Source organism: Dromaius novaehollandiae, chromosome 17 (genome assembly GCF_036370855.1).
Source record: "Dromaius novaehollandiae isolate bDroNov1 chromosome 17, bDroNov1.hap1, whole genome shotgun sequence".
Classification (NCBI taxonomy): domain Eukaryota; kingdom Metazoa; phylum Chordata; class Aves; order Casuariiformes; family Dromaiidae; genus Dromaius; species Dromaius novaehollandiae.
The window spans coordinates 13,358,112-13,371,825 of NC_088114.1; the positions used below are offsets into that span (position 1 = coordinate 13,358,112).

At 53.7% G+C, this 13,714-nt stretch overlaps 1 protein-coding gene across 1 annotated transcript in view; it reads right to left on the reverse strand.

The window, feature by feature from the left end:
- Positions 1–83: 83 nt before the first annotated feature.
- BICDL1 (BICD family like cargo adaptor 1) overlaps positions 84–13,714 on the reverse strand; it is a 43,653-nt gene continuing 30,022 nt past the window's right edge. The window contains exons 5-10 of the mRNA XM_064522280.1: positions 12,285–12,464; positions 11,600–11,818; positions 10,253–10,396; positions 7,485–7,615; positions 6,139–6,259; positions 84–4,319 (exon numbers count right to left, since the gene is read on the reverse strand). Coding sequence (XP_064378350.1) covers positions 4,119–4,319; positions 6,139–6,259; positions 7,485–7,615; positions 10,253–10,396; positions 11,600–11,818; positions 12,285–12,464 — 996 coding nt within the window. The 3' untranslated portion in view covers positions 84–4,118. The remainder of the gene's footprint in view (positions 4,320–6,138; positions 6,260–7,484; positions 7,616–10,252; positions 10,397–11,599; positions 11,819–12,284; positions 12,465–13,714) is intronic.

Below are 13,714 nucleotides of genomic sequence, written 5' to 3' on the forward strand. Positions count from 1 at the left end.
ATGCTGTTAGGTGCTGACAGTTTAAAAAGTGAGCTTGTTCTGCAGCTATGCAGAATTAGCAGTGACTTAGAGCTGAGACAGTATTGTATAAATGATGTTTTATTCTCAGAACTATTTACAAAAGAAGTAGATCATTGTTTTTACTAAAAATATGCCTTTATAGATTTTTATAATATGTATCTTATAAAAACCATACATTTATTTACATTACTGCTACATACAAAAATTACAGCACTGTGATATATGTACATATCTATAGATACATTCTTTCTGCTTGTCCCTGCTGTGTGCTTTTTCCCTCTCAATCCAAGGGAATTGTTGCTGCAGCACCCAGACACTTCCTTTCTTGGCTTTTGGTTAAAACAGCCTTGCTTTTTATAGCCGAGTGGGGAGTAGAGAGTTTGCCTGATGTAGAGGCATATCTGGAATTTACCATCCTAAGTAGGACAAGTGCATGCAGCTATAAAGTCCTTTTGCATGCCACACTGCCTGTAACCTGACTTCTTGCTGCTCTGTGCAAAACTATTCTGTTGTCATTAATTGATCTAGTGTTCATCTTAATGGCAAGCTGCTGATCTAAGTTTGTATTAAGATAAAGTGCTAGTGACTTGCCTTTCATTTACACTTGCTTGTTTACAGTTGCTTGCCTTGCTGAGTTTGATAAGGGGAGGTTCTTCACCCTTCCTTTATGCTAGCATAATGTTTGCCCAAATAGTCATGTTACTTAACTGTGGGGAAAGTTCTTGGTAACTTTAATCTCAGCAGGCATCCTCTCTCTGTGCAATGTTTGAACAGTGACTGTGCAGCACTACTGGTTTATTTAACCTTATCTCAAAAGTAAGGGTGAATATATCATATTTAGAGCTGCTGATCCCACCCCTTGAACCTACTTTGGGATTCTGAGTACCTGCTGGATTACTTTGCTTCCTCCATCTCATTAATTGGAGCTGATGTTTTCTTTTATGCCACGTGTGTCCTAAAAGCATCAAGCATCACCAGTGGAGTGTCTTCTAAGCCAACACTGCAAGGGTGATTCCAGGCTCCTAGCCGTTACCAAATGGATGTGTCATCTTTTGAAGATGAGCGTTTCAATGACGGTTCAAGGTGAAATAGTCAGGACCTTGTTAAAACACAACATGACAAATGAGAATGCGGAGGACTGCTTGGTGAATTTAAAAAAACAAACAAAAACCCCAAACCTAGCTGCTATGTTAAGGCAGTTTCTGTTCCCATTGAGTAGCAGCTCAGCACAAGGAGGTCTCCTTTGGTCTGTTGTCCAGTTCATCAAACCCAATTCTCTTGTATTTCTGGGTTTAGTAGTGCAACTAAGTCTTTAGGAGTAGGGGGCTAGTTTTAAGAAACCATACCCAACTGGCACCTTGGGACATGCTGACTTTCCTCTTGCAATCTCTTCCACCGTTGTTATTTAAATAAATAAAATTGCGATGGGATTAAGGTAGGTTCCTCCTTAACTGAAGAGACATGCTGTGCATCTCGATTGCCTACCCCTGCAACTGAATGAGTCACTTTCCTCCCAGCAAACATGTAGCAGAAGGCACCTTTCTTCATCTCATTACTGCATCTTCATCAAATAACTTAAGGCCTTTGCCTTAGGATTGCATACGTACATTGTCACAGGGGCAGAGGCCCACACAGCTGCTGGGCATGAAGAGAGCTGTTGGGGCCTGGCAAATAACTGCTAACAGCAGAATGAAGGGCTGTGAGGACCAAGGGGTTTGCAGGGCTCTCCCAAAATAAGCAGTGTCTTTTTCAAAGAGACATTGCCTAAGACCACTGTTGAAGTGTCGCTGGCGTCCGTGAACCCATGCCTAATACTGTAGGGATCCAAGTTTATGTTAATAGGTACGGGCGTAACCGAGTCCTGGCAGCAGGAGACACCCAGCGGGTGCCTCGTGTCTCTGCCCTGTTAAGAGTCAAAACATAGGTAAGATGAGAAGATGAAGACTTGCCATCCTGAGAGAGCGCTCGGCACACCACTAAATCCCTTTCCCTCACTGGCACAAGTGGATAGGAGCAGATGCTCGGTGGTTGGGAAGAGGCCAAGGTTCAGTTTCCTTCCCTGCTGGCGAGACTCCAGACTCCCTCCCATGTAAGCGTTAAGCTGTATTGGTGGTGCTTTCTTTCATTTTGTGTGATTTACTGAAGTATTTCCTGGAGCAGGATCTGGAATCCAGGTTTCACTGCTTTCAAGTACATGGGCTTTACCACTCAGGTCTTCAGCATCATCCTCAGCCCCAAAGAGTACTTTGCTGCTCCTTGCAAAGTGCAGCAACCTCAGTGTAAGATAATTGCATACCAGAATGTGGCAGCTCCATTGCCAATATGGAAAAGTGGGAATGCTCAGATCCTTGAGGCAGAAGAGGTGTTTGTACTGAGGTATTATGGGTCCATCCTATGCACTAGATGAGAGGCTGATGTTATTTTATTTAACTTACCTGCCTCATAGAAGAAGGGATTAGATGCTTATTTCTAGCAGAAAGCTTGTGACTGTAAATATTGAGTAGAGATTAGCAGCTCCATGTAGGATGGTGTTTTAGCACCTAAATCACCGTGCTGGGCAGAGCTGAATGTGTACCTACCTTCATCTCCTATGGCGATGGTGTAGGTGGTAGCCTCTAAGGGGACATAGAAACAAATTTGGGCCTGTGGGTATCACAAGCTGGGAGAATATGTGCAAATTGCATGATAGCAGCAGGGCAGCTCTGAATCTAGTCTGGCGTACTGTTTTATGATGATAGACTGCTAAAGGGAAGAGCTGCAAGGTGACCGTCCAGTGCATAGGGAAGGTCCCCACCTAGGTATTGCAGGATTTCCAGCACCACTGTGTGCAGACACCAAATGTTTCTCCTCCTTGATCAAATCAGGCTCACAGTAACACAGGCTCTGATCATCTGTGGTTAAAAGGAGATTTAGCTATCTGCTTGCCAAAAGGCCGAGTAGTGAAATGACCCACCGGCAGGAACAAACAGCATTTTTGTCAGGCCATAGCTAATGTTACTGTGTGAGGCAAAGAGCAAGCTACAACTTCTCCAGAGCTTTGTAGATGCCCTAATCTCCTTTGACTTTAGTGAGGGCAGGTGCCTGCAGACTTTCTGAGGATCAAGTCTGCCAACCCATGTCAGAGACCTACTGACATCATTATGGGTAGGCTTTCACCGAGTTACTTCCAGATGTCAGGCTTTTTGGGGCCCATCCAGTTTAAACGACAGATCTCTTAATCTGAGAGGAGAACAGGGCTTTGGGGAACGTGTGACTTGCTGAAGCTCCACAGCTATCCTCAGACAGTGGAGGGAGAGTAGGTGCCCCAGGCCTGAGCATCCACAAGTTGAGTCTGTAATCTGTTGCAGGTGGTCGGTCTCTTGGGGAGAAATCAGCATTTTATGCATCTACAGACTCTCTTTACTCTGTACCGAGAGGGAGTTGGAGAAGGTCCTAACAGCAGCAAGCCTGCAGCTGCGCTGATCTGCAAGGAGTCCGGTCCCTCTTGTGGTGAAGGACTTGTCTTCCACCATGGAGTAAGCTACCCTCATCGACACACGCCGGTGCCCGTGCTCGGGCTAGAGCAGCTCCGGTCTCGGTGGGGCGAAGGACGTCGTCGGGGCCGGGCCGGGCCGGGAGGGCGGCGGAAGGGACTCCCCCTCTCTTCTCTCGCGGCTGACCCTCTTCTTTCCCCCGCGCTCGCTGTGACGGCGGTTCTCGATCCCCTGCGCTGCTCTGTCCGGGGGCTGCTTAGCTCCTCCTCCAGCGTGAGGACGTTTAAGACAACCAGGTTATTGTTCGCAGCAGAAACTGGACTCTGTCGAAGCGCCTAAAGCATACCCTGAAGTTTATCGCTCCACTTAAAGAATAAAAAAACCCAGTTGCTTTCAGTGTCACACTGTCAATTTGCAAATCTCCAATCATGTAAACATTTGGTTCAGACCAGGTGCGGTGGAAATAGTGCAGAGTCTCAAGGGTTAAGTCCTTTGCTTCCCCCCCTTTATTTTTTCTTTCTTTCTTTCCTAGTGGATCAGAGTCGGGTCCGTCAGCGAGCTGGGCCGGTGCCCCCACTCCTCACCTCGAAGCAGGAACTGCTGGCGAGGTTTCTCCTTTGCGGATTAGTTTTTCTTGAAAAAGGAAAAGAGACGGTTCCCTTCTGCCCCGGCGGGCTCGTCCCCCTGCTGCTCCGGCCGGGGCCCGGGGGAGGGACGGGCACCCCGCGCCGCGCCGTAGCCCCTGGAGAAGGAATAAGCGAGCTGGCTCCATTCCTTCGGGTGTTTGTCCATCAGCTGCTGGTCAATGACCCTGTGCATGTCGTCCTGCGGCAGAGGGAGAGCGGGGCCGTTAGCGGGCGAGGCGAGCGCGCGGGCGGGATGGCTGGGATGGGATGGAGGCGGATGGCGAGGACGGGGACGCTCCCGGCAGCGGGGCCGCGCCGCTCTGCTCCCCGCCGCTTGCAAACGTCCCCTTCGGGGGGAGGGAAAGATGGGAAAACAGACGTGGCGCGGAAAGCCGGGAGCGGGCGCTTGGCTCCGACTTGCTGGCACGCGCAGCCCCGCGCTGGGCTTCTACGGCCACCCAAGCCGCTGCGGTCTGAGCCGTGCTGGCAGCCCAGTGAAATCGCTCTGCGCAGAATAACCGGTCAGTGCTGTTGCTAGTGTCACGTGCTAAACTGTTCCCTACGAGCCTGGCTACCGCTTCGACCAATTTTAACCCTTCAAATCCATTATTTTGGCTCTAATTGCATGTAACTGAGACTTGGTGAAAATTCGTACACGTAAACTAGCCCCACAGGAGGAGCGTGACCTGTTTTGCAGCAGTTTGCTGCCTGGCGGGGACCAAGGGCAGTGCCTGGGGGCGAGCGCTCCAGCTGTGCCACAGCTGGGCGGAAAAGCGGGCCGGCTTGGCCCAAAAGCGTCAGTAACGCCTGCGCGATGCTCATCGCGGGCTGCAGCGTTTTCTGCTACTTGGATTTTGGCAATGCTGCTGCAAGGAGCCCGGACGTGGACGTCGGGTACAGCCCGACGCGACAACGCAACGTTAACACCCTGCGCCGGGGGTATTTCAGGACCCAGCGTGGCCTGCACCAAGGAGGGGGGCTGGATTCCTAAGCGCTGGGGCTCAGCGCCGCGGGGAGCCCCGATGCGCGAGGGCTGCTCGCTGCCGGAGGCAGAGGGCTAAGGAGGGTCTCGGCGGCGGATGGAAATGAAGCGGCGGTGGCGGTGGCGGCGGTGCTCGCGGCGGGGTGGCGCGAGCTCACCTCGAAGGCAGGAGGGGTGTACGACTAAAGCTGTTGGTACAGGAACTGAGAAAGGCCACTAGATCAGAAACCAAAGGAGCCAGATAGTAAAAAGCCCTGAGGAAGCAAACTGTAAGCAGGAGAAAGAAAAAAAAAAAAAAAAAGAAAGAGAAACGAGAACACAGTGGAGTTGACACAGGAGCGAGGTCGCAGGGAGAAGGTTTCTGCGCTCAGGCGGGGTCGTCAGTGCAGCCGGGCACTTGCAAAGTCTGCAACAGGTTACCGCGAACCCGCCTGCGCCTTTGCTCTGCGTCGGCCTGTTTTTATTAAAGCAACCCCCCCAGTGCTGCCTCTGCCGAGGAGATGGCGTTACCTTCGTGCAAGTGCTCTCGGGCTTTGCTTAGCTTTTTCTCCCCACTCATCCACAGCCAGGGAGGCCGCTGCAGCTGCGATGTGTTTGGTTTTTTTTCTTTAATCCCTTCTCTTTAATTTTGGCTGACAGCTTGAACTTATCTCTTCCACCTTGCCAGATCCTCGGAGCTGATGGAAACTGCCTCTGTATCGCGAGCGGCTCGCCAGAGCCTGCCCGGCGGCGGGGGTCCCCGTGCCCCCCCCGTGCCCTGCCAAGGCGCCCGCTCGCCGCGCTGCCGCCCTGCGCTTCGGCTCAGGTCGCCCTTTTAAACCGCTGCTCCTACATGATAGTTAAAACCTGGAAGGGTGGGAGCGGGGGGCTGCTTTGCTTTACCCCAGGAGCACTGGTGCGTTCCTGCGTCCCGCGGAGCAGCAAGCGCTCGCGTCTCCGGGCGCGCAGCAAGCCTGCTTGGGGGGGGGGGGGGCAGCACCCGAAGGTGCCCCCCCGCCCCGGGCGTCGTGCCGCGCCGGCGCTGGGCACCGCTCACCTGCCAGGCCTCCAGCTGCTGCGAGAGGTTCACCTTCTGCTGGATGGCGTCGAGCAGCTGGCTGTTGAGGGACATCATGTCGATCTTGCACTTGGCCAGTTCCACCTCCACCGCGTTCTTCCTGCGGGAGAGCGAGAGGCGCGGGCAGCCCCGGCCCCAGCCCCATCCCAATCCCCATCCCAATCCCGTCCCTCCGGCCCCGCCTCGCCCCTCCGAGAGACCCGTGAGCGTGGACAGCCTCGCCCCAAACCTTAACTGCTCAGTTCCCTGCTGTGCCACAGGGAAACGGTAACGGGACTTGCCAGGAACCATCTTTCCTTGCAAACATTTTTGGGGAGGAACGATTGCACTTGTTAACAGTATCTAAAGCACCTCCAGTAGCTCCCTCGTGCCCCCCTGCACGAGGCTGGGGGATTTGGTGTTTCTCTCCAGGTAGCGGTTGCTCAGCACTTCCTACTCTAAGATCCCATTTTCCTTTTGCTTGCCGCATTGCCAGACCTCAACGTCAAGCTCAGCTTTTCCATGCCAGGTGTCTGCATTAGGCTGTGATTTTGTTTTTGTTTGGAGAGAGGGTTTTTTCAGGAGCGCTTCAGCAAAACTGGCTTAACCCCCGGACGCGGGGCGGGAAGGGGCTGTGCCGGCGCTGGGCCCGCGGAGCGGCCACTCTCACGTCTAGCGACAAGACGCTCATGTCTGCTTTCGCTTGCGGCTACTCTCTGCTAATTAATTCTGTCTCGTTAATCGTCCGTGCCTGCTCGTTACATTCCCTTTCGCTGGGCTGCCGTCGCTGCGGGACAGCGAGCTGCGAATATTAGCGCTTCGTCCCGGCAGGGTCGTTAGCGGTGGCGGCGGAGAGGCTGCGCCCTCGGCTCGCGGGTCTGGGTCCGGGGCCCCCGGCAGCCTTTGCTGCCCAGCGCCCCATGGCCGCGCGGATGTAAACGGGGTCGGGGGGGGGGGGGGGGCAGGGACTGCATGTCTGGGAGAGCAAAAGAAGGAAAACAGGAAGACTAGGGCAGACCTAGCGCTTCCCTTTGCTTCTCCAAAGGTCCAGGCCCTCTCCTCCCTGCCGTGCCCCAAACCGGCACTAAGGACGGCAAAACACAGGGCGCATGGCATCTTCTTAAATCCCCCAATCCAGTCTCGGGGCAGGTCTGGAAACCGGGATCTGCCCTGGTGGCAAGCCCCAGGCAGGACTGCCCAGGGGCAAGGCCAAGACTTGCTCCCGCGCCCTATTTCCAGCTGCCAAACAACTGGGGGGGTGGGAAAAGCCTGCCCTGGAGGTGGCTCCTGCTCCGGAGCTCCAGCAAGGCTCAGCCAGGCCTGTTTCGGCTGTTCGGGGTACTCACTTGGCGATGGCCTCGTCTCGGTCCCTGATGGCCTGCAGGAGCCGTTCGCTCGCCTCCTTGTCTTCGGCTGCGCCGCGGAGCCGGTCCCGCTCCTCCTTCAGCGTCGTCATCTCCACGCTCAGCAGAGTGACCTGCCGGGCAGCACGGGGAGGCCGTAAAACACATGCTCGGCTGGACGAATTCACCGTGAAAAAAACGCAACGCAGGTGAACCCGGAGGCACCGGCAACTCTGCAGGCTCAACGGCTTTAAAGCCACCCAAGTGTCGGTGCGGGAATGTTGCCCCCTCCCAGGGCAGTTTGTCGAACGTGCCCATCCTCTGCCTCTGACCTTCGGCGCCTGAGCTTTCCTGAGCTAAGTCATTGCCAACACCCGGAGCTAAGTCACTGCAAACGCCGCCTCGCAGCCGGGCAGAGCTCCGTGCCCGTTATTTCCTCCGAAGCTGCAGACAAAGGCTGTGAAATTCCCCTTTCACGCCGCGGAAGGTGCGACTGGCACACGGCACAATTTTAATTAGCCTTTAAAATACATGTGGGGTCTTAAATAGGCTGAGCAACGCTCTCTCTTTTTGGTGCCGGGCAGAGCGAGTTAACAGGGTGCGAGACGGGGCCCGGGCTGCGTGAGCACGGCTTTGCAAGCTTTCTGCCGGGTAATTGCTTTGTCTGCAGCGCACACGCGCTGCTGCGCTATGCGACGCCCTGGAAACCCTTCCAGGGCCTGGCCCACCTCCCTGCTGCTCAAATCTGCACGGAAATCTTTAAATAGAGAGCAAACAGTCAGAAAGGGCTCACGACGTCGGCAGCGTGGGAGGACCCGCCGTTACCGTGCTCCCGGGCACAGGCAGGTGGTGGGAAGGAGGGTGCGACGCTCGCCGGGGCCCAGAAGAGCTGCTTTGGGGTTGGGGTTGGGGCTGGGGCTGGGGCTGGGGCTGGGGTTGGGGTTTTGGCTGGTTTTGTCAGTGTGCGCTTTCCCGAGGGCAACGTCTGCTGCCTTTGTGGCTGAGCCCCAGCTTTCCCCGTGTTTCCGCGGCGGGCACATCGCTGGGAATCACGGCGAGGAGCTGCTGCTGCCACCCAAGCTGGCTGGTGCATGGATGATCCCTCAAAAAGTTGCAAATTAGCCTGTAACGATCTCTGTCAGCACAGATAAATTGTCGTGCTCCAACCCTTGTCTCGTTTATCTCCGGCATCATTCAGGGGACTGGGAGAGGCTGCAGGAAGGTGCGCAGGAGTCCAGGGACCACGGAGAGAGGAGGACCCTGGCACAGCACTTGGTTCGCATCCCACCCAGGGCAGCTCAGACCCTGCGAGGTGTCGTTTGTGCGGGATGTGGCTCTGCCCGGAGTCGCCCTCGGGAAGGAGTGGCTCCCAGGCTGCTCCCTGCCTGCCTCTAATTAGCCTGTTCTTCCGCGGTGAGTAGCATGGATTTCCTGTCACCTTAAACGCGTAGCCGCTGCTGCCAGGGATAGTGAACGACTCCTCTCCCGCCGCAGGAAGAGCCCTGCTTTGACGGTGGCTGGATCATGCCGTCCTCCTTCAGCCGCGTGCGGTGAACCAGGTAGGCGGTGCAGAAGCATCAGTCTTGTCAAAGCCGCGAGCCCTCCCGGGCCTGCAGACAGGCTGCCCTGGAAACTGGCCACTCAGGTCCGCACCTGACATGACCAGGTTTGAGCTGTGCTAGGTCTAGGATGGGATTAAGCATCCCTGGATTAGTGTGGAGGGGGTTTAAGAAGCTCTTCTCCTCTTTGGCACGTGGGTGGAAACTTCTGTAGCCCCTACCTGAAGCTGCCAGACCCCAGGTTGCGCTGAATTTTTTGACAGGGATGAGTTTTATTTCCCCTTCTCTGGAAGCATATGGAGACAGGGCCACTCGGGAGCACTGGAAAGGCCACCAAGGGCCTTGGTCTTGTTTCCTGCTCTGATACAATATGGTGCTACATGAGCAGCTGAGCCAAAGACTGCGTCTGCTGCCGGCCTCCATATCCCCTGCAGCTCTTGGAGGACCTTCCACAGACATAGGCATTGCAGAGCTTTTCCTTGGATGCCTGGCTCTGTTTTCAGCGAAGCTGCTTTTGACATGGGACCTTGGACATGGGAGGTGCTGCTGCTGGCTTCAGTGCAGATGTAGTCCCATTCGGTGCTTTGGGCGTGGTGCTGCTTTCAGAGTTGGACCATTGTTGCTGTTGTGTTTGCATTAGCCGTAGACAGTCCCTGTTGACTTGGGGGTGCTGGCTGGGGCCAGGTTCTCCCCTATTAGGATTCTGGGAGCTCATTTACTGAGGATCTCACGGTGCTGTTCTGGGAAGTGCTGGAAGGGGGTTAGCTCCAAGACAGGGCAGCCCCGGTTTGGCCATCCAGCAGCTGCACCTACACTTCAAGAGGGCTTAGGACAAGTGAGACGGATCAGGCTGGATGCCCACGGGTTTCCAGGCCCTCATATCAAGCAGCCTTGTACTTTAGGGTCTTCTGCTGTGTAGAGTTTAAATAAGACAGGCTGGATCCAAAAGCAGACTGGGGGCAAGGTTTAAAGGAAATTCGGCTGCTTTAGATGCCAGGGATGGGACACTGGACACTTGTCAAAAGAAACTCTGATCCTACACACAGAAAACCTCTGCCATGGGCTTAGTAGAGATTCCTTCGTACAACCTTAGCTGCTGTTTGACCAGATCCTCCTGGCTATTTATCTCATGGATCTCGTCTATGGAAAGCATGTCCTGGGAGATGAACACGGGTGTTACAAGACCATCTGTAAAATGTGGGAATTGCTAACCTGGCTGTGAAGTCGCTGCAGCTCCTCCAAACTCTGCCTCAGTTTCCCCCGCTCTCCCTCCATTAATTCCCTCAGGGCTCGCGAGTCCTCACTTGTTCGCCTGATCTGTTCTTCTAAGGTGTCGTCATCGCTTCGCCGGGAACTCTGAGAGCGAGACAGAAACCTCTTGCTCAGTTTTCACTTTAAAAAAGGCGGTTGCTTTAATTTGACACTGGTTCGGAGGGAGTGCAAAACGAGTAAGAAGCAAGTGGATGTCCCTCTGCTAGAGTTTTGGCTTTAGAGCAGGCGTCCCCATGTACCGCCACAGTGGAAATGCACTCAGCCCAGGATAGCGCTTCTAAACATGACAACAACAGCATGCAAACAAGTTCTCACCTCAGCACGAACCAGAGATACGGAGACCTGTTGACCACTTGGTAACATACAGCTACAATCTTCTTGTTTGTAGACCTTTTGCAAAACTCTTTTTCTTTAACAAATACAACTTAATCTCCATGCTCTGCCTTTTTATCAGCTGCTACAGATGCGCTGATGGAGAGGGTGAGTGTTCCCACCCGTGCCTGCAGTTCCAGGGCCTGAGCACGGCCTCCGAGATAAGTGCTATGGAGAACGCGCTCAACTTAGGGATGGTGGAAATAGGCCTGATTTTGAGCCATCCCAAAAGGCCAGATGTTTTCTCTTAATCCTGCACTCTTGTGGGTGCTGGGTGGTCCTCCATGTCTTCCCTCCTCCCCTGACTCAGCAGGGCTCTGCTGTCTGTTTGGTGGTGACCCCGGGGTGCTGTGCCCCACAGCGGACACCGCTGAGCACCCCAAAATCCTTTGCCTGCAACAGAGTCGCTTCTGGCAACTCTCACAGGAACATCTGTACCCAACCTTAGTTCACAGCGGCAGAACCTACCCATGTAGTGGCCACAATGGTTTTGTGAAACCACTGCTGAAAAAAAATGCTTAGGAAAATCATGTCCAGAATAACTGCACTGTGATTTATAAGACTGTCTGCAATATTTCCAGGTGGAAAACTGATTTACTGCAAACCTTGAGGAAAGCCTACTTCCCTAATTTCCCAGAGTGACTCCCAGACCCGTGAGGGTTGCATGCGTGGGTAACACTGAAACTTTTGGTGGTCTGACCACTGCCTGCCAAAATCCCATGAGCCAGTTTGGCTCTTTGCTGACCAGTTGAGACACACGAAGCAGGTTGTATGCTGTGATATCCCACCTTGTGGGCCACGGAGGCGTTCTGAGAGACCCGGGACTTCAGGATCCAGCCGGAGCCCTCCCCGGCAAGGTCCAGCACTGGGCGAAGGGGCATGCACGACAAGCTCTCCCCGTGCCGAGCCACTTACCGTGGAGTCTGCCCCATCCAGCACGTTTTGTATCAGTCTTTTCAGCTCACTGAGAGCTGCACGTAGGCTGCCAGCTGGGACGTCTTTGGCTGATGAGGTTTCTGAAGACTCATCCATGGAAGAGTCTGTGGAGACCGCGGAGTCTGCGCTGTCGTTCCCGCGGAGGTGGGAGCAGAGGTACCGCACTTGGCAGTAAGCTTCCCAGAGTTGCAACCTTAGCTGCAACGAGAGAGCCTGACGTTAGCCCACGACGTCAAGGCCACAGAGAGTCTCCTCCTACGGCGTAACGATGCGTGTGATTGCTGAAGCATGCCAATATTCATCTAGTTTACTTTGCTGGCTTTGAAATGGATGCAGAGCCAATGCATTAAACTGTCTCTCCCTCTTCTCTAGGGGCCCTTTCTTTCCCTGCAGGTGTGGTGCTGCCGTGTCCCGTACGCTTAGGGGAATGTGCAGGCAGTGGTGTTGCACGGAGAACAACTCTTGGTGTGGCTAAGGCATGGGTTACCCTGGTGGGTTTCCCCGCTGCCGTCAAGGGCAGCTTTGCAGACGCAGTGGTCAGTGTCCAGTTTGCATTACCGTGCCCTCCTTCTGAGGGCGAGCTGTGGAAAAGCCACCATGCAGGTCCTCCAGGGCCTAGCCACAGAGGTTCAAGTGTTTTCCCAGCAGGCAGGAGTGTAAATACCTGTTCCCGTTCTTGTTCCAGCTCCTCCGCCTCCATGCTCTGCTCGATCTCGGAAAGCAGGGATGTGCTGGTTGTGTTGAAGTTTTGGAGACTTCGCTCCTCGCTGAGCTCTTCGACCTTCCCCTGCAGCTGCCGATAGGACAGCCGCACCTCCTGCAGCTCCAGCTGGCTCTGGTGCAGCTTCCAGAGGAAACCGAGCAATTCGCCAAAGAAGCAGAAGAAAAAATGAATGTTAGTGGAGAAGATACGGACTGGGAGGATCTCTGCTTGAGAAGGACTGAGAGGAAGGAATGGGTGGCACTAAAGAGGGTTTCCAGCTGGAAGGAACTAACGGTAGTAGGCCAAGTTTAAAAAAAAAAAGAAAAGGCCTACTAACAGCAGTCTTGACTGGTTTTACTAGTTATTGGATCTTGACAATCCTCAGATGTTATTAAACACTGCTTAGGCTTCATAACATGCTGAAAGATGAAATTACTGCATTAATCAGGGCTAAAATGAGGAACGTTGTGAAGAACTTGGGACTCAGTTAAGAAAATTTGCTAAAAGTAGCACAGCAGGAAATGAATCCAAAACGAAAAGTAATATGTGCACAAGTGTTTCAAAAGATATAGATATGCAAATATATACATACACACACACACACACACACATATATATAAAAATTCCAATCAGCTAAATCCTAACACCCCAAATTCAGATGTCAAAACTCCTAAACCCATGTTTCACCGTTTTGAAAGCTGAGTTACTTGAGTGCTTGAAACACTCAAGATCCAGCGTGGGCACTGATTTGTTTTGGAGTTTATCTGTGGTCAGAGGACTGCAGAATTCTGTAAGTACTAAATTACGATTTGTCTAGGTGGGAACAGTCACTGCTGTGAAGGGCCAGAAGCTACTGGTGTGGGAGTGGGGCCGGTGAGCAAGCGCGGGGTGCAACTGGCTGCTGCATGAGTAGCGCTCACACAAACCCAGCAGAGATGAGCGCCCCAGGGGTGGTGGACACTGGAGAGGACCATGTAATCTGGCACACTCACAGGTTCCTCAGTTCTCTGAGGAGCGCAAAAAGGATTCAGGGGCTGTTTTGGAGAGGAAAAGGGCTTAGGTGATGTTTGGGTGGAAGGCCACCTTCATAAATGCTGACTGGGGGGAAGGGAGCGCCCCTTGCACACAGGAATGGGAGGGCCCTTGGCACGACTGAGCATTTAAAACCAACCCAAGTACTTAAGCTGTGCCTATATAATCACTTAACGCCAGGGCAAGCACGGTCAGCTTCAACGTCTCTTTGTGGAAGCGAGTAGAGCTGCACCGAGCGGGATGAACCCGCAGGGGAGAAGCTGTAAAGTCCCGCTCTCCACTGAGATGCCCGATAACGCTGGCACACCAGCCTGTTCCCGGAGAATGGCATTTCACGACACATGGCCGTGAACACCGTG